The sequence below is a fragment of the Paramacrobiotus metropolitanus genome, unplaced genomic scaffold (assembly GCF_019649055.1).
Source record: "Paramacrobiotus metropolitanus isolate TYO unplaced genomic scaffold, Prichtersi_v1.0 Parri_scaffold0000087, whole genome shotgun sequence".
Classification (NCBI taxonomy): domain Eukaryota; kingdom Metazoa; phylum Tardigrada; class Eutardigrada; order Parachela; family Macrobiotidae; genus Paramacrobiotus; species Paramacrobiotus metropolitanus.
Window position 1 is genome coordinate 425,095 of NW_026570307.1, and position 23,597 is coordinate 448,691.

The 23,597-nt window shown below is 40.2% G+C and overlaps 8 protein-coding genes across 8 annotated transcripts; 3 read left to right on the forward strand and 5 right to left on the reverse strand.

Annotated features, from left to right (window-relative positions):
* The first annotated feature begins 3,054 nt into the window (after positions 1 to 3,054).
* LOC129596194 (uncharacterized) lies at positions 3,055 to 4,031 on the forward strand. The gene is made up of 2 exons (XM_055493398.1): positions 3,055 to 3,225; positions 3,580 to 4,031. Exons 1-2 carry the CDS (start codon positions 3,159 to 3,161, stop codon positions 3,783 to 3,785), a joined length of 273 nt encoding a protein of 90 aa, XP_055349373.1. The 5' UTR covers positions 3,055 to 3,158; the 3' UTR covers positions 3,786 to 4,031.
* On the reverse strand, positions 3,963 to 7,033 carry LOC129596191 (uncharacterized). Its single transcript, XM_055493392.1, has 3 exons — positions 6,437 to 7,033; positions 5,420 to 6,007; positions 3,963 to 4,413 (listed from the first exon to the last, which is right to left on the reverse strand). Exons 1-3 carry the CDS (start codon positions 6,909 to 6,911, stop codon positions 4,283 to 4,285), a joined length of 1,194 nt encoding a protein of 397 aa, XP_055349367.1. The 5' UTR covers positions 6,912 to 7,033; the 3' UTR covers positions 3,963 to 4,282.
* A 184-nt stretch (positions 7,034 to 7,217) lies between these two features.
* Positions 7,218 to 13,388, forward strand: LOC129596154 (recQ-like DNA helicase blm-1). The gene is made up of 6 exons (XM_055493346.1): positions 7,218 to 7,988; positions 8,525 to 8,614; positions 8,700 to 8,816; positions 9,113 to 10,435; positions 11,141 to 11,686; positions 12,105 to 13,388. The coding sequence occupies exons 1-6, from the start codon at positions 7,565 to 7,567 to the stop codon at positions 13,166 to 13,168; spliced, it is 3,564 nt and encodes a 1,187-aa protein (XP_055349321.1). The 5' UTR covers positions 7,218 to 7,564; the 3' UTR covers positions 13,169 to 13,388.
* On the reverse strand, positions 13,323 to 14,405 carry LOC129596155 (uncharacterized). The gene is made up of 3 exons (XM_055493348.1): positions 14,283 to 14,405; positions 14,101 to 14,169; positions 13,323 to 13,812 (listed from the first exon to the last, which is right to left on the reverse strand). The coding sequence occupies exons 1-3, from the start codon at positions 14,323 to 14,325 to the stop codon at positions 13,415 to 13,417; spliced, it is 510 nt and encodes a 169-aa protein (XP_055349323.1). The 5' UTR covers positions 14,326 to 14,405; the 3' UTR covers positions 13,323 to 13,414.
* Positions 14,406 to 14,984: 579 nt separating this feature from the next.
* LOC129596258 (protein suex-1-like) lies at positions 14,985 to 16,343 on the reverse strand. Its single transcript, XM_055493489.1, has 3 exons — positions 16,187 to 16,343; positions 16,027 to 16,095; positions 14,985 to 15,480 (listed from the first exon to the last, which is right to left on the reverse strand). Exons 1-3 carry the CDS (start codon positions 16,227 to 16,229, stop codon positions 15,158 to 15,160), a joined length of 435 nt encoding a protein of 144 aa, XP_055349464.1. The 5' UTR covers positions 16,230 to 16,343; the 3' UTR covers positions 14,985 to 15,157.
* Positions 16,344 to 16,941: 598 nt separating this feature from the next.
* On the reverse strand, positions 16,942 to 17,763 carry LOC129596255 (uncharacterized). The gene is made up of 2 exons (XM_055493487.1): positions 17,594 to 17,763; positions 16,942 to 17,454 (listed from the first exon to the last, which is right to left on the reverse strand). The coding sequence occupies exons 1-2, from the start codon at positions 17,637 to 17,639 to the stop codon at positions 17,135 to 17,137; spliced, it is 366 nt and encodes a 121-aa protein (XP_055349462.1). The 5' UTR covers positions 17,640 to 17,763; the 3' UTR covers positions 16,942 to 17,134.
* A 2,019-nt stretch (positions 17,764 to 19,782) lies between these two features.
* Positions 19,783 to 21,049, forward strand: LOC129596217 (adrenodoxin-like protein 1, mitochondrial). The gene has a single exon (XM_055493444.1). The coding sequence runs from the start codon at positions 20,136 to 20,138 to the stop codon at positions 20,778 to 20,780; it is 645 nt and encodes a 214-aa protein (XP_055349419.1). The 5' UTR covers positions 19,783 to 20,135; the 3' UTR covers positions 20,781 to 21,049.
* Positions 21,050 to 21,548: 499 nt separating this feature from the next.
* Positions 21,549 to 23,465, reverse strand: LOC129596216 (protein MAK16 homolog A-like). Its single transcript, XM_055493443.1, has 2 exons — positions 22,929 to 23,465; positions 21,549 to 22,258 (listed from the first exon to the last, which is right to left on the reverse strand). The coding sequence occupies exons 1-2, from the start codon at positions 23,172 to 23,174 to the stop codon at positions 21,656 to 21,658; spliced, it is 849 nt and encodes a 282-aa protein (XP_055349418.1). The 5' UTR covers positions 23,175 to 23,465; the 3' UTR covers positions 21,549 to 21,655.
* Between the last annotated feature and the right edge of the window lie 132 nt (positions 23,466 to 23,597).

A 23,597-nucleotide genomic window follows, 5' to 3' on the forward strand; every position in this document is an offset into this window, starting at 1 on the left:
CCAATCCTGCTGGAGGGTTGGGATCTGAGTTATTCACCTAATTCGGTTCATTCTGTGCACTTAACGTCTCGTGCTCAGTACAGCAATTACAATTCCACTCTCGCATGAAATCCATTGGAAATTGTAGCTGTGCCGCGTCTATGTTAGTGATGCAACAAGGTAAAATCAAAGTTTTTTATTTCGGATCTCAACAAATAATATCATCGCCGACTGCTTAATCAAATTTTTGAATTATAATTGTAAATGCGCATTTTCAGATTAGTTCTTATTTAAGTGTGAGGAACCTTCATGTGTACAGCGAAACTTATACACTGATCCACAAATTTGCATACACTGTTGCACTACTTCATATAAATGTTTATTGAATGTTTATTTTACCATTACTGTGCTATAATATTTCACGAGTAAACAATTTATACAAGGCAACCATTATATTTATACATTAACGCACAGTATTTATAAAAGTTATGCTACGCAATCAAAATTTATCCCTGACGGTTCTTTTCCAAACCAATTAAACGGACATTGCAAATCGCGCCCGCACAAAATAAAAGTCAGAAATTCCAAAATGAGCTTGAAAACCCAAATCTAACTTACAACCTCCAGTCAAGTAAAACTTTTGACGATACTAATGTGTGCACTCGGGTTAAGACTTTGATCTGGACTAACAAGATTACTAAGGTTTATACTCGGTTATAAACTAAAAACAGCACTCTGGTTAAGACTCTGGTTAAAAATACGGTCAACAGACGAATCAACTGTTTTGTTCGGCTTTAGCTTAACCCCTTTCGACAAACTGACTCTCGATCTTTTTCTGCAAATCTTCTTCGGAACTATAACTCAAATAAACTTTCGCATTGAAAATGTCTTCATTTCTTTTTTATCTTCGTTTTTTTTTCATTAAGAATACTGAAATCAACCTTTTCGTTGAAAATGCTTTTAGTAACATCTACGCAGGGGAAGGCGCATGATATACGTACATTTCGGAATAAGAACATAAGGGCATAAAACTCTTCCGCATATACCAATTTTAGCATAGCACAATTTGGCTTAAAAAACAATTTTAACAAAGCTTGAAAAGTTAAAAAACATACTGGATTAAAAAAAAACTAAAGCCAGCCAAAAAAGCTAATAATCTTATGAACACCACGAAAATATATTCAGAAAACACAAGAAAAGCTAACAAAAACAAGTAAAATATAAAAAAACTTAGGAAAACATTCTAATGAGATTATAGATTAGAGCGTACACAAAAAAAGACAGTAGCATGCCGAATGTCTGTGTAGCGATTCAGCAAAATGTTTTGTACCAAATTTTCTCATGCCAAAGCGTCCGCGAAAAATTGTTTTTTCATAAGCATTTTGCAAAAAATAATTATGTGTAGCGAAACAGTTACGATTCCTGAATTATTGAATGATATTTGGTGTACAAATAAAGATGTTCGTGTTAGCTTTAACGAGAGTGTTAACCCGAGTACTAATGCTAGTTTTGATCAACGTATAAACTTGAGTGGTGATACTAGTTCAAAGCATGGTCTTAACCCGAGTGCTCATAGTAGTGTTGGCAAAAGTTTCAGACCAACGGAATAATTGCATATAATACCTATAATGCGTTCTAAAACAATTTTGCAACAATTTCCATTACATTTGAAACGCTCTGCTACTCGGCAGTGGAAGTATATAGTAGCGTAGCGCTAGCCTCTTTTATTTCCAACATCAGCTAAAAACAAAAAAATATACATTTTTTTTCGAAATATTTAACCAGAAAAATGGTATGCTAAGATAACTTTTTATTTTCTGCTTTTTTTTCTCTAATAATCTTTCTCAATTGAAATATAACTGTTTGGTCAACGCATATTTAGTGTTTCAAGACAACAGATTTAGCAAACGTGCAGGATGAAAAATTGTTGTGAAAAATGACGGCGCAAAATTAAATGTGCAAACAATTCAAAACTCAGGCTTTAAATCCTCGTCATTAGTAATGTCGTATATTTTTTTGCAATTACGTCATTTCGTCATTTTCAGTTTCTAGTATTCCTTTGGTTTGCCAAAAAACAGATATTACAAAATAAAATGTATAATACCATTAAATTTTCTTTGAATTTTTAAATTTGAAGTTCTGTTATAGTGCCTAACTTCTGTTATAGTGTATTTCTGGCTGAATAAACTTCACTGGTGAACATAATAATAAATTCAATTAGGTTTAAAACATTTTGTGGACGGAGGAATTTTTGAGTTTTTGGGAGAAATAACCAGAGTTCGCAAACACTAAGCTATCTGAGGTTTGAAAACCTGAGTATAAATATTAGTTTTATCAGAGTATTATCAGAATTACTGATCTTAGTTTTAAGCGTAGTCTTAACCCGAGTGTTCATCTTAGTTCTGTCAAAAGTTTCTGCTGACAAAAAAATATGTTTTTTAACAGTGTTTTATGCTTAAAATTTTAGCTATTTGCAAACGTGTCCTGGCAAGCCGAAGCATATTACAAATGGAATGAGGTGTGCTTTATCATCTTGATTTCACTACCGCTGTTGTAGGACTGGGGAGCATCATAATGAGCCTTTCCAGCAATATGTCCAACAATATTCCTTATGTAGTTTTCAGCAAAGAAATACAAAACTACGAAACCTTGTGGCTCAAGATCCACAAGCTACTGTTTCCATGTCGCTGAATTTTCATAAGGAACTTGTTTTTACGATATTGCTGCAGGTGCCAGTATTTCATATTATATTTTAGTTTTCCCGTGGTAAATTGGAACCTTTCGGATATCAGTGGATGTAAACATAAATTTTATCAAAAAAAGAACATTGTGATAACTTGGATGACTTTTTTAAAACATTGATTACCTGATTGCGAAAACCGAATGCAACACACACCAAGAAACCACAAATTCCAATGGATGTCGAGACGTGTACAGCTGTAAACACTGCTACTGAGCGCGAGACGCAAAGTGCGTAAAATGAACCGAATTAAGTGAATAACTCAGATCCCAACCCTCCAGCAGGATTGGATCAGAGCACAGGCACGCGTTGCTGCCGACAAATAATGCGTCATCAAAATCCCAAAACAAAAACGCCGATCCATTTCAAATTTCGAAGTCACTTGTCAGAATCAACAGTTCAATAAGCAGTTATTTTCTATTTTTTACTGCTGTGTTTTATGTTACGCAGTTTATCGGCGAGAGTATATTTTCAACTTCCCAAGCAGATTATTTCTCGAACGGCAGGTAAGCTGCTTCGGCGTCAGTTTAAGCGTGTTGTCAGTATGCAATCACTAATCACTTGACTAATGTTATGGAAAAATCCATTGCTTTGGAGTAGGAATTTAACTTTATGTTTGAAAATCAGTAAAGATTCCTCCATTTTCTGATTTATGAAAACTTGTGTTCGGTGGCTGTTGTGTTAAGACTTTGAAGCTTTAGGTAGTATAATGTGACTCTTTACAGTTATCATTTTGCCTGAGACTGGACTTGGGTATACTACTGTAGTGATATATTACGTATGTACGGTTTATGTTCTGTTATAGCGTGTGAAGCGCTCAGCGCTGAAGTTTTACATGTGATTGTATGTTTGATTTACAGTGATGGAGTACACACTGAGCGAAGGTACCAAGGGCGACAAGGAACCCTTGCAGCGTGAAGATCCCGTTACAGATCCAGCCAAGTTTGGCGTGCATCCGCTGCCTCCGGAATCCATCGCCAGTACCCAAACTGGCGACAAGGTAACCGATATGCAGTCCACATCAATGGAGGAGAAACATCGGACGCAGCAAAGTAAACCTTACTGAAGCCTCTGAACGAAGAGATATGCTTGGTGGAATTTTGTTTTTTGTTCCCAAATTGACTGTTTTAGTGGATTAATTCTCATAACAGCATAGTATGTAAGCGAATGATGTTTTTAGTAGCTTTTTGGTTAATTGGAGAGATGTGATGATCTTCGTACTGGATCCATTGCAGTTGCCGTTTGTTGTTTATTAACTCGTTTTCTAACGACGTGAACCATCGACGAATTTCAACAAAACACTGGAAATATATCCGGCTTTAAATAATTACAACTATTGTACAAACAGAAATATGACGCGTCATAACACCGCATAAAAACATATCCATTAGGATATAAAATGTGCTGTGCTATGCAAAGAACAACATTCTGGAAGAACGCCATAATACTGACAAAAATAAAGCTAGTCTTCAAGACGTCGCTTTTTATACTTTTGGCCCGAGCATGTTAAGCAGAAATCCTTCGTACATGCAGCTGAATCATGGGGCGCCTCCACAGGTTTCCTCATTGGAGGAACTTAATTTTTGGTGTTTTTCTAACTGATTTTTCTCCTTCTAAAGGATGATAAGAATGTCGAGGCTTTGGATATACCGCTTGTTGTAAGGGTGCATTCGGCTTCGTGGATACTCGATCCCCTAAAACAACCGGTAAAACCACAACGAGGTTACATGAACCGCATGTAAAATATGAAAACCTTGTATCTATACTTCGAATACTGCCTTATATGGGCTCCCCTTATATTACTCTCCCTTATCTGGGCTCCCGGCTAGTTAGCAATGCCCGTCAAATTATGTTTATCGGATTTATAGCAGAACCCTTTCCTACTGCTTTCAACCGGATTTACCAGTGAGCACACCAAAGAATTCCGAAATTTCACATCTGAATTTTATTTATATGTATTATTTATATATATATTTTTCATTAATTTCAACCAGATTTGCCAATGAACAAACTGAAAAATGCCGAAATTTCATATCAAAATATTTTTTTGATTATCAGATAAGTACTTTGAAATAAATCAAAATTTTCAGTCAGTTATAATACTGATACAGCTGCGAAAGTGTGAGTAATAACGTAACCGCCCATGTAGAGGGTTGCTCATATTGCCAGGGAGCCCAGATAAGGGAGAGTAATATAAGGGGAGCCAATATAAGGCAGTAATCGAAGTATAGTCTACACTACAAAGTCCACATAGTACAGCTCATAGAAAATAAAGTAAACATTTTTTATCAGTTGCGAGTCTGATTGTGAAAGGATTATGAAACGTCTTCCATGAAATATTAAAGCTAACTGGGCAAACGTCTTCCATTTTGCGCGCATGCTCTGCGCAGTGTTTTACGTCGTCAAGCGACTTCTGCAAAAATTGTTTTATACGACATCATCATATAAAATATTTTGATTAACAATAAGGATCAAACAAGCATGATGGTTATGACCGGGCAATTTTCTCATAGTACGAGTGCAGGCGCATGCCGCAGATATATGTAACAGACTATGATAATTTCAGTATACTATGATTTTACTCTGCACAAACTCTGCCCTTTTCCTACTCATCCGAATGCATTCAACGTCGTTTGCCGGGTACATAATCAACTTAGAACTTCCACAATAAAGTACTGGTAACCAGTAAGGATCACTTACCGTGTTTAAAGTCAGATCTGCGCGGATCGACATATCGAAGTGGAGGCGCTTCGATACTAATACTGCTTTTGGCTCTGCTGGCTCTATTGGCAACGCCGGCTGCTAGAGCCTCCAAACGCATAATCACTTCATCTTCCCCATCAACACGTTGACTATCATCCAGACAGTCGTCGTTGTTATCATCGAAGATGGCCCAATCCACTGCCGGTGAGTTGTCCTCGCCCTCATATTTTTTTATAACGTTCTTTAGCCTTGAGGAAAGCCGCACGGCCCAACCGCTCTCGTAGAACATGCTAGTTTCGTTCTCTTCGTTAATCTCCGTTTCCTCCGCACGGTCACATCGCAATACAGCGGGTCGGCATTTGGACGCTTTGGAGTCTGCTTTCTTTTTTCTTTTACGTGAATTCGCCGGCACATGTTTCCGATCCAGTTCTGCGTCGGGCGTCGATCGTTCGGTGAATTCTTTTATAAGTCCCAATAATTCGTGCACCATTTGCAGCAGTTTGGTTACCGCCAGCGAAATCTTGGCGTCAGGCATTCCTTCCATTATCATCGTATTATCATCCTCAGACACAGGCGTTTCAGACGCTAAACGAACAAAAAAAAATAAGCCTTTATACCTCGCAAACGTACATACTCGTACTTTAATTTCAAAACTGTTACTGGGCTTTCAACATACTCGTACTAAACACGGGCTAGATAACTGGACGAAATAAACAGCGACAAGACGTGTGTAAGGGTTTAGCCGCTTAGTACGAGAAATACAATAAATTCGCGAGAAACGAATTCGCAGACAATAAAAAATTTGTTTTTGTATCAATAGTGAAAATCAGGAAATACGAGTACGATGAACAAAATGTTTAAGAAAAGTATTCTTTCACTAGTTAATCAAAATGATTGCAAAGCTTCTTTCAGTATAGTTGGATTTATTCGAAAATTAATTTAAATGCATCTTAATGGTAGCCTGCACAGGGCACACATACGATTACGCGCGCATATTCGATTCATAGACATTACCGCGACAATCAGTTAGGGACGAGGTATCCGAGAACGCACGGATAGGTGGAGCATTACAAGGCTGCTGAAAATCCACAACACTGCCAGTGTCTTCCAGTTGTAGGTGTCTCTTCATAGTGGCCATCTCCGATTCCAAAACAGCGATCTTTGAAGCACACTCGCAGTGCGCCACAGGTTTTTCACTTTTCTGGCATTCCTGAGTATTCGCTGCGATCTGCTTGGCGACCTCACTGCGGACTGCGCTCATCAGCGCCGTATCAATCAGAGATTCGCCTTGCTCTTCCGAATTTAACCCACTCAGTAGTCGATTTTCCTTCTCCGACTCCAAAGCTGCTTGCTTCGCAGCGTGGTTTGCTGCGATCTGCGTGGCGACTTCATTGCGGATTATCACGCTTATGACGCTTATCAGCGTAGTATCTAACACGGACGCGCGTTGTTCTGTCGGAATTGACTCGCGCAGCAGTTGACCATCCATCCTCAAATCCGTACGCGAAAAATTATCCAGAAAAACATTTGATAAAAACGATAATCGCAGACTCGCTGTGTTCTCTGAAGTTCTGCATTCTAAAAAGAATCTCAAAATTCCTAAAACTTTTGTAAGACATGAGAAACTTCATAAAAACCAAGAACCACACGTACAATTGCGTTAACTATAGGATGCCGCTCCCCGAGGTGGTAAGTATAATCGCTGAAGTATTTACCTGTTTCCGTTGCACAGGATAAGCGTTGATAAACAGGTTGCTTCGTGCAGAGTCAGCATAGTGGCTGACTGTGAGAGTGGAGACATCAGCGGGCGCTTTTTGTGCCAGATCGGACCTACCTGCACTTTGCAGTTTTTGATTTATGAATTACTATTACTGTTGATTATTATCATAATTGTTTATGAATTCTACATCTTCAGGAACCTTTGTATTTTTAGTACGAGGCATATGTTTTTTTACCATGGAAATCCGCTGAATGATGAAAATTAGTACTTCTAGCTTTTTTGTTGTGAAGGCCAAAAGTGCTCTGGCTCGACTGGCTGTTTTCAGCATCTTTGCACTTTACTTAGTCTTTACTTATTGGTTTTACTGCGTACTTCAAATGGGTGATGGTTCCTGAATCCTGCAGTATTTCAAATTACTTACCATGGACGCTAAATTGTTGAACACCATCCGAGGTGAAATTGAAGCTGAAGTTGCAAAACAAGTTGCAAAGCAGCTCGCAGCCCATCAGGCACGAATTGCAGCATTGGAAACTGAAATAAGTCTTTTGAAGAAACGCTTCACCCAAGAGAATCCGAGTTCTTCGGAGAGTATTCGCAAATCTTCTCCCGCTCCGTGGTTCTCCGACACGTCCCCACAGCTTCAGGATGACGATGCTTTTGGTCATGAGATTCGAGAGGAATCCCCTGACACGGCCAACGAAAATAATGTATGGCGCCAGTCGGACAACGATTTGTTAGCTGATTTTGAGGATGAGATGGACTACAGCGAGCCTGCGAAACCCATGATGACGTCCGTGCTTGCTAGACCGAAAAGCCCCTTGAAACCCGTGCAATTGTCCCGTGCAAGTACGTTTTATTTTTCGAAATATGTTTGTTAACTTCATCAGCGTTATGCTGATTCTCTGCGCCATTAAAATTGGGAGAACTGAGATGGTCATTTATGTCATTTTTGTTAAAATTTAACGTTAATAGTAATTTTCGTTTTTTCTTAAGAAGGTATTGGAATAATTTACGGTTGTCAGAATTTTTGCTGACTGTTCGGTAAAATAATTCAAAATAAGCAGGTATGTGAAAACGAAGCATGACAGTTTACAGAACGAGCGTATCTTCTTTATACTCATATAAATTATAGAAGTAGTGATTTTCTAATACTACATTCTTGTTCGTATTTTAAATTTTGCACTGAAATGCGCAAACTGGTGAAATTTATGGCTTCTGATATTGTTCCAGCTTAATGATTTCAGTCAATTTGATGTCGACATCAATAATTTTTGTTGGTAATAAGCTGTTAATGTAAATATATAATTATGCTTGGTAATAAGCTACCGGTCGCGATTTTTCGCTAAGGAATTACGCGGAAAATTGCCTTTTACACATTTTAGATTCGGACATTCATGTGTCCTTTGGTAGTACGTTGTCTTCGACGTGCACCACATGGAATAGGCCTGTATCAACGGGATCGTCTAAACCAGGTAAAGTCGAATATTTCCACCTAATTCAATCGTTTCTTTTTAATTATATACTTTCTTTCATTAATTATATTCTGCAAATTAACAGATACGAATGTGAGCACTAATGGCACCATGTCCAGGATGTCGTACACATCATCTGGTTATGCATCGTCTTTCCCATCTACTGTCTCAAGCAACAACACTAACTCCACACCTATATCGGGTCCGTGTAATTTCGGCATTTGTAGCTGTAAATAAGCAATTATTATCATTTTTTACAGGCTGTAGATAAAATAATTGGTTGTAGCTCTACTGGTGTTTTAGAACTGCAATATTAAGCTTACGCGATTCCAATGTTCCACTACGTTCTTAAGGTTAACCTCGACCGATGGCGAATGAGGAAAGCCTTGCGAATATTTTTCTACGAGTTTAACGTCGTTTTCTCAATAAGAATGATGATCTGAAAAGCGGTTTGCTTCATTTGTAGCAGAATTCTGAACCAGTCGTGTTTTGTTACAGCGTCAGATATTTCCGATATGCCGCCCACTCCTCATGAAGAGGAATGGCTTCCTTGGGACGGAATGGATGGTATCGACATGAACGATTACGATGGTGCCCGTTTTGAACCCTCATCTCCCGCTCCGAATCCCCCTCCACCACCTTTAGCATCCGTTGACCGCCGTCTTAGTGTCATCACGCTGTCGGAGTCACCTTTACACAGGACCCCGGCTCCTCTTTCATGCAAGACAATATTTGTCTCTCCGAGTCCCGAGACATCACCGCAGAAGCCGAATGGACCGGCGGCTGTCCTTCCCAGTCCCCTCTCTCGGCCGGATACATCGGTGTCAGTTCTGAACACCTCTCTGCTATCTCAGCACGGTAAATTTAAAGGCAATTTCCGTGATGACGGCTCATCTGGGCGCTACGAGAAGGACTTCAGTCACACGCCGAAAATGCGTGCGGTCTTCAAGGCCACTTTTGGACTGCGTACATTCCGCACCAATCAACTGCAGGCTGTCAATGCGGCCTGCCTAGGCGAGGACTGCTTTATTCTGATGCCAACCGGTGGCGGGAAGAGTCTATGTTATCAGCTGCCGGCGCTGGTCAGCGGTGGGGTGACCGTCGTGGTCTCGCCGTTGAAATCGTTGATTCAAGATCAAGTGCACCATCTCAGTGTGCTGCGGATCAACGCCAAGGCTCTCTCTTCCGACACACCCAGCGGCGAGCAGAACGAGATTTATCAGGATCTTAACAGCCCCAAACCGAAGATCGCTTTGTTGTATTTAACACCGGAAAAACTTTCAGAGAAGTATGGTGCCAAGATCCGTGCGGCACTGATGACGGCGCATGGGAATGGTCAGCTGACGCGGTTTGTCATCGATGAAGCGCACTGTGTCTCGCAGTGGGGACATGATTTTCGACCGGAGTATAAACAATTGTGTGGTTTGCGCACACTGTTCCCCGCTGTGCCCATGATGGCGTTAACCGCCACAGCCAGTCCGCGTGTACGCGAGGATATCTTGAAACAGTTGGGAATGAAGAATCCAAAGTGGTTTATGCAGAGTTTCAATCGGACCAACTTGAAGTACGAAATTCAGAATAAAAATCCGAAGGCGGCGTTTGACCAGATGGTGAAACTGATGCAGGACGAGTTTAAGAACGCATCGGGAATCATCTACTGTTTAGCGCAGCGAGATTGCGAGACATTGGCGAATCAGTTATCGAATCAGGGCATTAATGCGGTACCCTATCATGCTGGACTGGACAAAGATTTACGCGCGGAGACCCAGCGAAATTGGATGCGCAATACAACGCGTGTTGTGTGCGCCACCATTGCATTTGGTAAAATTTTTCTCAGATTAGTTTATTTGGTTTCGCTTAAAAAATTGAAAAGCAACTTAACCAGCGCAAAATCAAAATTATTCTTAATTGTTAATTTCGCTGATTTAATTACATATTTAAAATCGTTTCGGGCTTAATGCGTTTGACTTCGCCACATATTTACTTATTAGTATTCATTGTAATTTGTAGCATAATACTACAACGGCAACTTCCAAGCTGCCACTAGTGGAGTGGGTTAATCCACCCTTACCACGATAAACGAGGTTTGATGGTTCGTCGGTGATCTTACGATGTTAGCGAATTTCCCAAAAATCAATTATGCAACTACGAACATGTTAACCGATGCCGGCGCGATAGTCAAAGTGCACGCACATTTGTAATCAGCAGAAAAGTCATTGGGGAAGAGCAAGGGCAAGGGCAAGAGTAAGAATGATTTCAGAACATTCAGACAATCTCAGAAGTCTAGAAAATCCACGTTAGAAGTGGTCATCTCGTACAAGTACACATTCAGATGTTTCCGCTTGAACTAGCCCAATGAGGTGTACATCTTCACTACAGATCTCATTTGTACGGCTACAATACGATTTGAAGTTATGCTTAATTTTTGATTCTGGAGTTGTTTTCGATTTTCGAAGAACCATAGTTTGATATACCTAACTGAGCGGCTTATGCTGTCAATTATGGAATCATTATGGATTTTTGTAGGTATGGGTATCGACAAACCAGATGTGCGCTTTGTGTTCCATTACTCCATTCCGAAATCAGTGGAAGGCTATTATCAGGAAACCGGCCGCGCTGGTCGTGATGGGAAAAGCGCAACGTGTATCCTGTTCTACAATTACAACGATGTTTCCCGGCACCGCAAGTTGGTGGAGAAAGACAAGGGCGGAACTGCCCAAACCAAACAAGTTCACCTGGACAATTTGAAACGCGTTGTGCAGTTCTGTGAAACCCGCGCCGACTGTCGACGCACCATGTTAATGGAATACTTTGGCGAGGTCTTCGACCGGAAGTTGTGTGCGCAGAGCAAATATCCGTGTGATAATTGCGAGATGCAGGATCGCTATCACTCCAAGGATGTAACCGAAGAAGCTAAAAAAGTCATCAAATGTCTGATGAATTATTTGGGCCCGCGAGGATCCAGGCCCAAAAGTCCATTAACGCTGCTGCAGTTGGTGGATATTGTGCGGGGCTCCGCTGCGCAGGGTATTATGACCAAAGGATTGGACCGTTTGGATATTTATAAGCTAGGTTGGTGACCGTTCGCCAGGGTTTTTGCTTTTTAAACCGCATTTATGGCGTATACTTGAATGCTTTTTGAAACTCTTAGAATTTTTCGTGCAAGCATTTTTCGTCGGCAGTATATATCACTCACAAACTTTAGATATAAAAAATATTTCTTCAGTGTTAATTTATTTTTTGACCGTCGACCCCAAGTGTCAAGACAGCATGACCCCGCTAAATCTTTGCAATGAAATTTATGCGCAACGCAAATTTCGCAATTTATAAAATTTCGCAACGTAATTTATGCTAACTAACAGGTGCGGATTTTTATCGTAAAAGCATTTTTATTACTTTTTTTTGCTTTTACGACATAATGTCATGTTCTTGTAACTACTTTAGTGTAAATGAATATCTGGCCTTTGGCGTAATTTTTGCGCTTTTACAGGTGCAAGCATGAGCCGAGCCGAAACAGACTCCTTTGTGCGAAAACTGCTGCTGGACGACTGTCTGGAAGAAATGCCAACAACAATACAGATCAAAACCGGACCGATGGTCGTCTGCTATCTCGGCTTAGGAAAAAACGCTGCCGATTTATTAGCAAACAAACGAAAGGTCGTGATTCATATAGAAAAGCCCTCGACCAAACAAGACGTCACCGCAGGCGTACTAACGCCTGAGGAACAACTGAATGAAGAGTGCGAGGCGGAAATCAAACTTGCCATGCAGGAACAGGCTACAAAACATAATTACATGTCGTACAAATACGTTCTTCCTGATGGCGTCATCACGGATTTAGCGGCTAATATGCCGGTAACCGAGGAGGACATGTTTTTGGTGGAAGGTATGACGGACGCCAGAGCTACGTTAGCCGGACCCAGATTGTTGGAGATCCTGAAGGATTTTGCCAAACGGCGCGCGGAGCTCCGTGAGCAGGCCATTCGGACACCTGTTGCACCGACCAAAAGCGGAGCCAAACGGAGAAATGATCCGGCTGCGCCCAAACCCCGTCCCACCGTGTTCCTTAGCGATGATGAAGAGGATGCGGAAAATGAGGAGGATAGAGATGTCATTCCGATTGATAGCGACGAGGAACACGCAGTGTCACCGTATTTTGATGGGAACTCGAAGAAACGCATCAGTCAGAGCGATGATGAAGCCCCCAGCGCCAAAAAGCCCCGGATGAGGAAAGCGCGGAAGCCCCGTGCACCGCGGAAACCCGGCAGTGGATCGAATAACTATCATAATTTTAAAAAATACGGATGGAAAAAGAAAGCGGTTGCTGAGGGAGCAGGCAGTGGAGGTGCATCGAATGTCAAGTTTTGTGGACGGAATGGGCAAGGCAGTCTGCAGAGGTCGGGATTCAGTGGAACCAGTGGTGCGCCGGCGGTTTACAATGAAAATGCGCACCAGGTGTCAGGGGCAGGGATGAAGAAGGGAGGTTTTCCGAAGGCGAAAAGCACCGGTGGCGCCATCGGTAGAATAGATAACTGGATGATGCCGCCGCCGTAGAATCATAATAGTCGTTGATCTCGCGTGTGCCGTATTTTCTGGAAAATGCATTTTACCGGATTTGCTCAGTACCTTAATATTTTGAGGTACGGTTTTTGTTGACCTTTATCTGCGAAATATTTGTGGCTTGGTTGTTTTTCGTATTCTTCGCTCTTTTTTATTTCTCTTTTTAAATGTGTGCGAATTAAACTGCAATGAAAAACATAAGAGAAAAAGCAAAACAGGCTGTTATGGGCAGTGGTTTCCTTATTTTTTACCCAGCAACAGCGAGTACAATAAACGGTTGTCATTTGAAGAACTGAGAGAACTGTAGGGATTAAGAAGAGAGCTGTAATCCGATAAAGATCCCAGGGAACTGTAGCGGTTGAGAAGGGAACCGTAATCAGACAAAGAATTCAGAGAACCATAGGGATTTAGGAGTGAGCTGTAGTCCGATAATGAGCTCAGAGAACTATAGGGATTAAGGAGGGAGCTGTAGTCCGATAAAGAATTCCGAGAGCTGTAAGGATTAAGGAGGGAGGTTAAGAGACTGGGTCCATACAACGACGAATACGGCGAATAATCGGAACCGGAAAAGCCTCCATAAGATCCGTATAAGCTCCCATAGTTGCCGTAGTTGTTGTTGTAATTGTTATACGTGCACCCTACGAATATGTTTTAAGGTTATTAGGACGCCGAAGTACTTAGGAAAAACAGGTACCGGTGCATCGCCACGTGGAGTTTTTGATTAATCAAGTCTTGCAATGGCGTTAAAATGAGCCGATATGCCATATCGTACCGTATATGCGGTGCTTGTAGTTTGTTCGAAATGCAATAACGCTTTGCATGTAACGATGGCATATGCCATTATTATACAAATAACAATTTACAGCTTTACTGTATAATAAGTATTGCTTCTAAAAGGTTTTAAAAGTGGTTGCGCAAACTTTTACCGGGATAGGCATAGGAATACAGTTGACCATCGCAAAGATACTGCTGACCAGATGCTAACCCGATCGCTCCTGCAAATACTCAACAAAAGAGCTATATTATTATCGAGGTTTCAGCATATGTTAAAAATTTATCGGAATTTGGATTTTAATTCTGACAGTTAAAACGCATATTGTATACTCACCGAGCGATAACAGGCAAAACACTGGCAATTTCCGGTGGCGCATTTGTGATCAGGTTGTTTGTAAGTATTTTAATACGAACAAGTACTTCGTGTACAGAGTAAGCCACCTGTTGATTTGCATCAGTGAAAAGTAATACGAAAAATTTCATAATAAGCGTTGTTTTATATACAAGTTGTTAAAGAGGCTAAAAAGCGACAAGCTAACAATAGTTGCTACCTAATTCTGTGCTGGTTAGTGCTAAACCTTTTGTGTTTTTGTTTGTCTTATGCATGTAACCTGCATTGTTTTTATACCTTACATTATTGTAAACCAGTTTTGTAGACGGGAAGTATTGGTTTCTCTAATTTCAGTAATGTCATGCTTTTTTGTCTCGCAACAATGCAAAACAAAACTGATTGTTGGGCTTATCGCGAGCGCATTTTTGTATTACACTCCGCTTTGCTACAAACTGCAAAGCATGCGATTTTTTAAATAGGTAACTCCAAACAAGTACGTAGTAAAAACAGCGAAATTTAAAAAGGGTTCGAAATTCGGCTGGCCGTCTGCCCTAAGCATGTGTTCAAGCAATGGTGTGCAACTGCATTCTATTTATTGTATATGAGCAAATTCTACCGAATAGTAATATTATGTGTATAGAGTTAATTTGCCATCACATTTTGGGGGTTTTCATCGAAAATATTTGCGGCTTGACCCTCCCCATCTTTTACTTTTCTTTCCGTTTTTTATTTTACTTTTAAATGCATGCGAATTGAAATTCATAACAGTTAACCAGCGCAAAAAGATATCTAACTGATTCCGCGAAAAAGTACAGATAGATCAATACTGATCTATCCTTATTCCTTAGGACAGATTAATCTGTTATAAGGAGTTCTGCTTATTTTTTCCCAAGTAAGGATGAATAATACAGAGAGCTCAGAGAACTGTAGGGGTTCAGAAGAGAACTGTACAAGCTTGATCCATATTGTGAAGAATACGGTGAATAGCCGGAACCGTAGAGGCTGTTGTAGCTGCTGCCATAGTATCCGTTGGAAGAGGGATAGTAACGCCCGGAATTCCCATAATTGCCGTAACCGCTTCCATAATTACTATATCCGCTACCGTAGCTTCCATATCCGCTTCCATAGTTTCCGTATCCGCTTCCATAGTTCCCGTAGCCATAATTATTGTTGTAGCTATTCCCGTAGTTGTATGTGCATCCTATAAAAAAACGCTTACTACTATTGGATATATCGTACATGTTTGACTCAGATCTAGAGAGACAATCGTATGATTTGTTTGTACCTCACTTTTATGCATTTGTGACCTTGAAAGTGTGCCACTTGATGTTATTTAAAAGTTACCCTGGTACTTTTCGAGATGTAGTGTAGTTAGGTGGATACTGACTAAAGATTAGATTGCAACAATAAATGCACAGCATACAGATAGTATGATTCTGCTTTTTCCTGACCTCAAAAGCACAAAGCTTTTTCCTGCAGAGCACAACGCCGTGATATTTGCCGTTACGACTTACGACAGCAAAAAAATATATATTTATGCTACTTAACTTTATTTATTTATGCTACTAAAATATAATATATATGTATGCTACGAAACTATAGTTTAACAATAACAACGCTCAAGTAGTGCACTGATAAAATTTAATGTTATTTCGGTAAATACGTACTGCCAAGGATATAATATCTGAGTAATCGAAGCTAAGTCGTCGTAGCCGTAAATGTACGAGTATTATCGTAAAAACCTTACCGGAATATGGATAGGAATAGAGTTGACCATTGCATAGGTACTGTAGACTAGAAACCAACCCGATCGAACCTGCAAGTACTCAATAAAATCAATTAAAGGCATTGTTTTTTAAAGTTTTTTCCCATATATTTGAAGTACTGTATATAAAATAGCAACGCACCAGCGGAAGCCAGGCATAGCACCAACAATTTCCAGTGATCCATTTTTGATTACGGAGTACGGTGGATTTTGTTCAGTCACTTGCCAACACTTGCATGATTTGAAAACTTGACATATTTCATGGTTTATATATACTTTCCCAGTTTTCTTTTAAACTGAACATACAATCAATGCTTCATTTTTATGTGCTGTTTGGCGTTAAAATTTCGCCTCTATTTATTTGCTTTGGACCTGTATTGTTTTATATTATATTATAAACCAGTTTCGAAGACGACACTTTTTGTTAAGTGAAGTTTCGGTAATGTCACGCGGTAACAATGCAAATCAAAACTAATTGTTGGACTGATTAGAAGTGACATTGTCTGTTTCACTTGCTCTGCTGCAAAACAGCCATGCCGGCGTTTTTTTTCACGGTGGGTAATGTAAACATATACTCTGCTAATTTTTTGCAGTATAAATTCTGGTCATCGATACAGACTGATGCATGCCTATCCAGTGCCTATAAAGTAATATCAAGGTCCTGTATTCTGAAATGCGATATGTTCATTATTGTACGATGCGGATTGTTCATACGAAGATTTCTGATCGCTGAATATTTTACCGGCCCGGGATCGCAACCAGTGCAACCACAGTAAAGGAAGAATATGTTTAGGATTACTGTGCACAATTATTGTACTTGTCCGTAAATATTATAGTTGTTTTAAAGGTTACGTTCTTGATGCAATAATAATTAGTACGAATGGAGTTATGTAGTGCAAGTCCTGTTTATTGCAGTGATAAATTTTATTACTGATAAGCGATAACCATTCGAAGCAAAAAAACTGTAGCTCCATAACTATTGCGCTGCGAAGCATTTTTTATTTTGATCATTATTAAACAAGCAGCAAATGTTTGCCATATGAATTACATAGTTACTCCGGCAGGTAATTCAAATATTATTATTAGAGAACTATTTTCCGGTGTTGTATGTGCAAGCCGGATTTGGATAAGAAGATAGGACGCCATTGCAGAGATATTGAGTTCCCGTATTGCCGTAATTGTAGCCGTATAATCCGTTATTACTGTATACATTATTATAGGGATAATATCCGTATCCTCCATATCCTCCGTAGTTGTAGTTATTATAGTAGCTGTAGGGATTGTTGTACGTTCCCAGTCCGTAATTATTGTACAGCCCGGTTGTCCCGTATGTGCATGCGGGATTCGGATACGAGTAAGAAATGCCGTTGCACAGGTATGTTGTCTGGGACATGCCGGTCCTAAACAACCCTAAAAAATAGCATACGAAACATAAAACCACGAAAATGCGTACAAAAAGGAGATCGTGACTGTTTTTATGATTATCAGGATTTAGTACATAATACGATACGATCATACGAGTATAAAAACTGCACAAATTCACACGTACCGAAAATTAACAGAAGACCGGCAAGCGTTAGCGTAGTTTTAGACATTTTACACTACTGATTATTGCCAAAACTAAATACTATATACAGCTTTCAATTAGGTAAAAAACGGTAATAAGCGATATTATATGGATGGTTGTGAAAATGCGGTAAACTGTAACAAACTGTTCCCTTTTGCTTGGCCACATTATTATATACGGTTTGCATAAGTGTTTTATAAGCGACCACTGACAACTGGCATGTTTACTCCATATAAACTGGACATCCGGATTATGTAACCAGATTCTTAGGTATAAAGGTAATTTTGTCATAGTCGTGGAAATATGGGTGTACATCGGTTTCCTTGTCCAAATGGACGTATTTGATTACGGGAATAAACTGACAGTGTTAGTGTTAGAAGACAAACATTCAAGGTTGCATGTTCAGCAGGGCGGCATACTTAAAATGTCTTATCCGGGCGGGTTTTTATAGTGCTTAAGCATATTATCCGCAAGAACGAGCAGATTATCCGGCATGAGGCGGCATCCATGCTTGGATAACTGCCCAGAATTTTTGCCGGTTTTGGGATGACAGAAAATTAGAAGTACAGTGCATATTCGAGAATTCAAGAAAGTTTTAAATACCACAAGGTGTACGATGTCTTCAAAAGGTAACACACAAACCATGTATTAAATTAAAGTACCCTAACGCATTCATTTTCCTATGTGCGTTTTTGGACTTTTCGGGTGCATATGTTTGTGCATTGCACTTCTTCTTATCAAAGTCTGAAGCAAACTTCCGGTTATGTAATTTTTATGCCACGGTAAACAAAAGGTAGAAAAATTTCTATAAACACTTATAAAGTAGCGAAGCATAGATTTATAAAATACAGGCAGATGTGCATGGTCTTATATTCTCTGGATAAACAATTTTTAGTAGTGTTACCTTCGCACTTTCGATATCAAAAAAAGAACAGTAAAGAAATGAACATAAAAAATTAGACAGAATTCACATCATTTTTTAGCGAAATGCCGATTTAATACGTATGTTTCTCTTCTCGATGTTGGAAATGATTTGTTTTGCCGGAAAATTAGCTGCAGCCTGCAATAGAAGTACTTACTGACTGTGAGTACAGTCTGTACAGATATGTAGGCTTACCAGGGCACGGTCAGAGGTTCGCCTCTCGGAAAATTTGAATTTTTTTCTGGAGAGAGAGTAGACCTAGGGCATATTAAAAAAATTACTTTCATCGGCAATGGTCCAGTGGGCTTGGTCAAACACGTATTTAATCGTTGCCGGTATTGCTTGTATTGCATTGCCGTACTGCCGCACTAGTACTGATTACTGAACTGTCAAATTTTATTTTCCGACTTCTGTGTTACCCATTTTCATGTGGTTTTTTTCTTCTTTATTTTAATTTTATTTTCTTAATCACTGTTTTGAAAATTTAAAATTTTTATAGAATCTCGCCCCTTGTCGACTGTGCTGAACCGCCCGCGTGCTGCAAATATTTTAGAGCTCAATATGGCGAGATTCTCTAAAACTTTTAAATTTTCAAAACAGTAATTTAGGAAATAAATCAAATGAGGAGTAAAAACTACAGGGATAACGGGTAACACAGAACTCGGAAATGAAATGTGTTTCAGTAGAAGTTTAATTAGTAAAAAACATTGTACGGTTAATACGGCAATGATACGAGTATATGTGCATGCAGTATTATAACAATTCGTGATTCTCGCCGAGACTGCGGACTGGCATTGTGTCATTTTGACGTCACTAACAAACAGGGATTTTGGAGTGCGCCAACAGGAGAATTATGCATTCGCTCTGTTTCTGTTCGTGTGCTAGAATTTTCGAGGCGGTAATGCAATAAAGTGGCCACAACACCAGCGCTAAATTTAAAAATGCCGTAAACATTTTTATCACACATTTTTTCCTCGTTTGCAGAGGATGGTTTTCTGTAAATTTTCATGTATCTGCCCAATTAACCAACAACGTAGTTTGCGAACGCGCGCTGTTTAAAAAGTGCCGGGATAAGCACTTGTTGTTATGGGCCTACGATGACTTCCCGGCGCACCGTAGGCGCACGGCTGCCAACCGCCACAGGGTACCATCCTGGCGAGAATCGTCAATTAAATTCGTGTTTGACCTCGCCCACTGGATCATTGCCGATGAAAGTATTTTTTTAAATATATCCTGGGCCTACCCTCACTCCATGAAAAAAAAAAAATTTTTCTGAGAGCGAACCTCTGACCGTGCCCTGGTTAGTCTGGTGCGCTCTGCAAGGTGTTTTGTCATATTTTTTATTTATACTTCTATACGAGTAGATGAGAATCAACGAAACCGTACTTTAATTTATTCGATCATATTAATTTTTATTGTTTTTCAGTTTTCATACCCATACGTGATACGAGTTATTAACTTTTTAAGGCTAATTTGTTTTTCGAGGAGCATGATTTCAAATGCTTGCTTCTTTATGTAGCTTTATGTACATTTTGAAGCTACCTTTTGTAGATCTAGTAACTCTAGTTACATTCTAAATCTGGAAACTGACATGCTTTCAGTATGTTTGCATCGCGAGCTTCTTCCGTTGCAGCCAGCCCGTCCTTGATATCTTTCTGCCGTTCTCTGGGCATTCGCGTAGTAGGCTTCTGCCATTGCGCAGCTGATACTTCCAGTGCCAGCACAAGCAATATTATCCCCAAACCACGCGCGCTAATCGCCCCTTCATCCAGCATTTTTAGTCGGAGCAGATCCATTCCCGGTGATTATCAATCCCAATTTCGACATTTTTCCACAACACCGCACCGTTTCATCGGCGAATACGAGCGCCTCGACCCGAAATCCCCGGACGATGTAGTGAACATTGTGTTCATCAATAAGAAGGGCCAGAAGATCCCGGTGCGCGGCAAAGTGGGGGATAATGCGCTGTTCTTAGCGCATCGTCATGAGATTGAGATGGAAGGCGCGTGTGAAGGTTCTTTAGCCTGCACCACCTGTCATGTGTACGTCAGTCATCCCTACGGCGATAAACTACCCCCGGCCGTGGAGGAGGAGGAGGATTTGCTGGATATGGCGCCGTTTCTCAAGGAGAATTCCCGGCTGGGCTGTCAGATTAAGCTGACCAAAGAACTGGAGGGAATGGAGTTGACATTGCCAGCGGCCACCCGGAATTTCTATGTTGATGGGCATGTGCCTGCGCCGCACTGAGGCGTCCACACACGGCGTGGATGTCGTCGATGTGGTTAGAGAGAGTCGAGAGACGATGATTTATTTATGTGACAAATATTGTGCTTGTAATTCAGAGAAGGCTTTATGGTTGGTACATAAATTTTGCCTTTCTGCGTGGCTTCGGTCGGGGTTACTTTGAGGAATGAGAACGATGTCTGGAAAAAAAGGAATTTTCTTCTCGTGTAGCTGGTGATTTGGTGTCGGGGGATATTTTGTGTTCGCAGTGAAAATAAAAAATTCGCAGATGATTCGTGTGCTGCGTATAATCATACTGAAATTTGGTGACGTTTCACGTGCATACGCTTCCTTTCCATTACATTTACATTTTGTACAATTAATTTTTTAAATATCAAATTACCCATTGATATTATTGAAAATTCTTTCTTCACCGCATGATAGTTTGTGACCTGCCTCCATATAATAATTATAATATTTTGATTTTGCTTCTAGTTAGAATGTTTTTATAATACAATTGTTATACACTGTCATTAATTTTAAAAACTTTCTTGAATGCTGTTTTGTTTTGCTTTCGTTTCCTGATTTTATGTCGATTAGTAATTGTTCTTAGGCATAAATGTTCCTAATCAACCCAAGATTCCCAGAAGGGAACCGGTAGGCGTTGTGAAATAAGAGTGCGAAACATGTAAATAATAGTCAGTCGTATTTCCAGCAGGAATAATAGAGACTCAAAGTTTTTGTTAAAGAAACAACTTAATTATTATGAGTGAGTGCCGGTCAAATCGCATCCAACAACAACATTTTTATTTGCTTCACCTCCGCATCTGCTTATTCAAACTGCCAATTTTTTAAAAATGTTTCCAGTGATAAACATATCAATACATTCATAAACCATTTCAATTTTTCTGCTTTGTTCGACTGGTAGACGGCTCGGTCTCGTACTCAATCTCCACCCGGGCCCGTTTTTTCCTGAACAGCGGCGTCACGACCTCCGTTTCCCTCTCTTCTTCTTCCTCCTCCTCTTCCTCTTCTTCCGCATCATCCATTTCATAATCCTCCATCTCCGCATCACTCTCGTCGAAATCCTCCACATACTGCACATTCCCCACATCCTCATCGTCCTCCTCTTCCTCCATATCCTGCTCTTCATCCCCGTCCACCTCTTCCAAATCACCCAGTGCCTTATCGAAAACTTTCTGGGGGAAATTGTAGATGTCCCCGTAGGTGCCCTGTTTGAGCCGCTCCAGCAGTTCCTTCTCGATGTTCTTCTCCAGATTGGCAGCACGGAGGGCTTTCTCTTCGCGCCGCTCTTCCCGGCGCTCGTGTTTCTTCTGAATGGGGACGAGTTTCTTCTGACGTTTCAGGACCAGTTTGCGCATGGTGATCAGGTACTGGGTGATTTTGGTCAGACGCTGCCGGCACTTGTGCCGCATCCATTTCGGCCAGTAGATTAAATGCTCGTTGATTTGCTTTAAGGCTTTTTCGTAGCTTTTCGATAACTAAAAGAATACCATCAAAACCATAAATAATGAAATTATCAAACGTTATCCATAAAGTTAGTTTCGCAATAGGCCAGCATTTCAAGCAAACTGCAAGAAAAATATAACCGAAGAAACGAGAGATTTTTACGCAACAGTAACCACTAAAGCCTAAAATAAGTCCATATATATTACAAATTCACTTGAAACTCTGTCATAGCTTTCAAGCGCATTTCGTAAAAACGCATACATAAACTTTAATTAAGCATACCAGTATTTGCATATTTAATAACCTAAATCGAAGCCGTACAAATTTATCTGGGTAATCCGCCATACAATCTGCAAGTAATTGTCAAAGACAGAAAACGATAAACCGCGAAAATGTCACAAAACAGCAAAATTGTTTTGATGCAAATTGTTATAACACCGACAAACGGCCAACCAGAGCGATACAAGAAAAATAAAAACTCAACATTTTGCTGTACCCGCGCGGCTCTTTTGCATTAAGTTAGACCATATACCGAAATGAAAATACAATTAAAGTACAGTATATTAATTATTATTAAAATCAGTAAAAATCGCAAATCATACTGCGGTTCCCCAAACCCATTCACTTTTGGATGTTGTCAGCTAAACTACTGAAGCCACGACCAACTGCACATTCAAAGTAGCGATCCCAATAACTACGAACCTTAATTTTCTCCCAGGTTTTGGACGGGAAATGTGAACGTTCTGCGGTTTTCACAAAGAGATAGATGATGCCTTCCTCTTCGCGAACCGTGGCGTACTGACTATTGGCGAGCGGGCACGCAGTCTGGCAACATAATCCCGTCACGTTGTACTCATTCCGGCAGAACTTCTGCGTTTTTGTCGTCACTTTAAACGAACAAAACTGCTTGTTGAGAATACTCCAGACCACGTCGTCGGCCTGCGCCATGATAAAAAAAGACCAGAGGAATGCTGAGATTGAAGAACTTGGCGTGCGGGTTCCGGTTTCGGTAGCTGAACTCACATTCAAGGATTCACAACAATATAATCAATTTAAAAACTTGGCAAGAGTTTAATTTACGATTTACAACGGATCTCCCATTAATAACCCAAGTGCAAAATAAAACTTAGCAAAACTCATGAAGAACAGTAACTTATTATTTCACAATTCAAAGGAATACTCGTACTAAAAACGATAAAACTCATAAAAGCCGCTTTCGCTCCGACTTCCGGTTATGAACTAGTGGCGTCTAGTGCTAGCGCAAGTGCCGGCAAGAGTGTACCGATAAAGTTAAACGCGTTCACTCGCTGTATGTTGCACTCTATCTATACAATACTTACTTTCACTTTTTGACTCGCTAGTTTAAAACTT

Bases quoted from the DNA above. Each gene is read 5' to 3' on its own strand.
- LOC129596194 (XM_055493398.1), top strand. From the start codon at position 3,159: ATGTTACGCAGTTTATCGGCGAGAGTATATTTTCAACTTCCCAAGCAG. The intron at 3,226-3,579 runs GTAAGCTGCTTC...TTTGATTTACAG, and splicing joins GATTATTTCTCGAACGGCAG to TGATGGAGTACACACTGAGC.
- LOC129596191 (XM_055493392.1), bottom strand. From the start codon at position 6,911: ATGGATGGTCAACTGCTGCGCGAGTCAATTCCGACAGAACAACGCGCG. The intron at 6,008-6,436 runs GTAATGTCTATG...TTGTTCGTTTAG, and splicing joins GTCCCTAACTGATTGTCGCG to CGTCTGAAACGCCTGTGTCT. The intron at 4,414-5,419 runs GTAAGTGATCCT...CGGTTGTTTTAG, and splicing joins CAGATCTGACTTTAAACACG to GGGATCGAGTATCCACGAAG.
- LOC129596154 (XM_055493346.1), top strand. From the start codon at position 7,565: ATGGACGCTAAATTGTTGAACACCATCCGAGGTGAAATTGAAGCTGAA. The intron at 8,817-9,112 runs GTCCGTGTAATT...GTTTTGTTACAG, and splicing joins TAACTCCACACCTATATCGG to CGTCAGATATTTCCGATATG. The intron at 10,436-11,140 runs GTAAAATTTTTC...GGATTTTTGTAG, and splicing joins GTGCGCCACCATTGCATTTG to GTATGGGTATCGACAAACCA.
- LOC129596155 (XM_055493348.1), bottom strand. From the start codon at position 14,325: ATGCGCCACCGGAAATTGCCAGTGTTTTGCCTGTTATCGCTCG. The intron at 14,170-14,282 runs GTGAGTATACAA...GAGTATTTGCAG, and splicing joins GTTTTGCCTGTTATCGCTCG to GAGCGATCGGGTTAGCATCT. The intron at 13,813-14,100 runs GTAAAAGTTTGC...ACATATTCGTAG, and splicing joins GTATTCCTATGCCTATCCCG to GGTGCACGTATAACAATTAC.
- LOC129596258 (XM_055493489.1), bottom strand. From the start codon at position 16,229: ATGGATCACTGGAAATTGTTGGTGCTATGCCTGGCTTCCGCTG. The intron at 16,096-16,186 runs GTGCGTTGCTAT...GAGTACTTGCAG, and splicing joins GCTATGCCTGGCTTCCGCTG to GTTCGATCGGGTTGGTTTCT. The intron at 15,481-16,026 runs GTAAGGTTTTTA...GTTTTTTTATAG, and splicing joins CTATTCCTATCCATATTCCG to GATGCACATACAACTACGGG.
- LOC129596255 (XM_055493487.1), bottom strand. From the start codon at position 17,639: ATGTCTAAAACTACGCTAACGCTTGCCGGTCTTCTGTTAATTTTCG. The intron at 17,455-17,593 runs GTACGTGTGAAT...GCTATTTTTTAG, and splicing joins CGGTCTTCTGTTAATTTTCG to GGTTGTTTAGGACCGGCATG.
- LOC129596217 (XM_055493444.1), top strand. From the start codon at position 20,136: ATGTTTGCATCGCGAGCTTCTTCCGTTGCAGCCAGCCCGTCCTTGATA.
- LOC129596216 (XM_055493443.1), bottom strand. From the start codon at position 23,174: ATGGCGCAGGCCGACGACGTGGTCTGGAGTATTCTCAACAAGCAGTTT. The intron at 22,259-22,928 runs GTTCGTAGTTAT...GTATTCTTTTAG, and splicing joins AAACCTGGGAGAAAATTAAG to TTATCGAAAAGCTACGAAAA.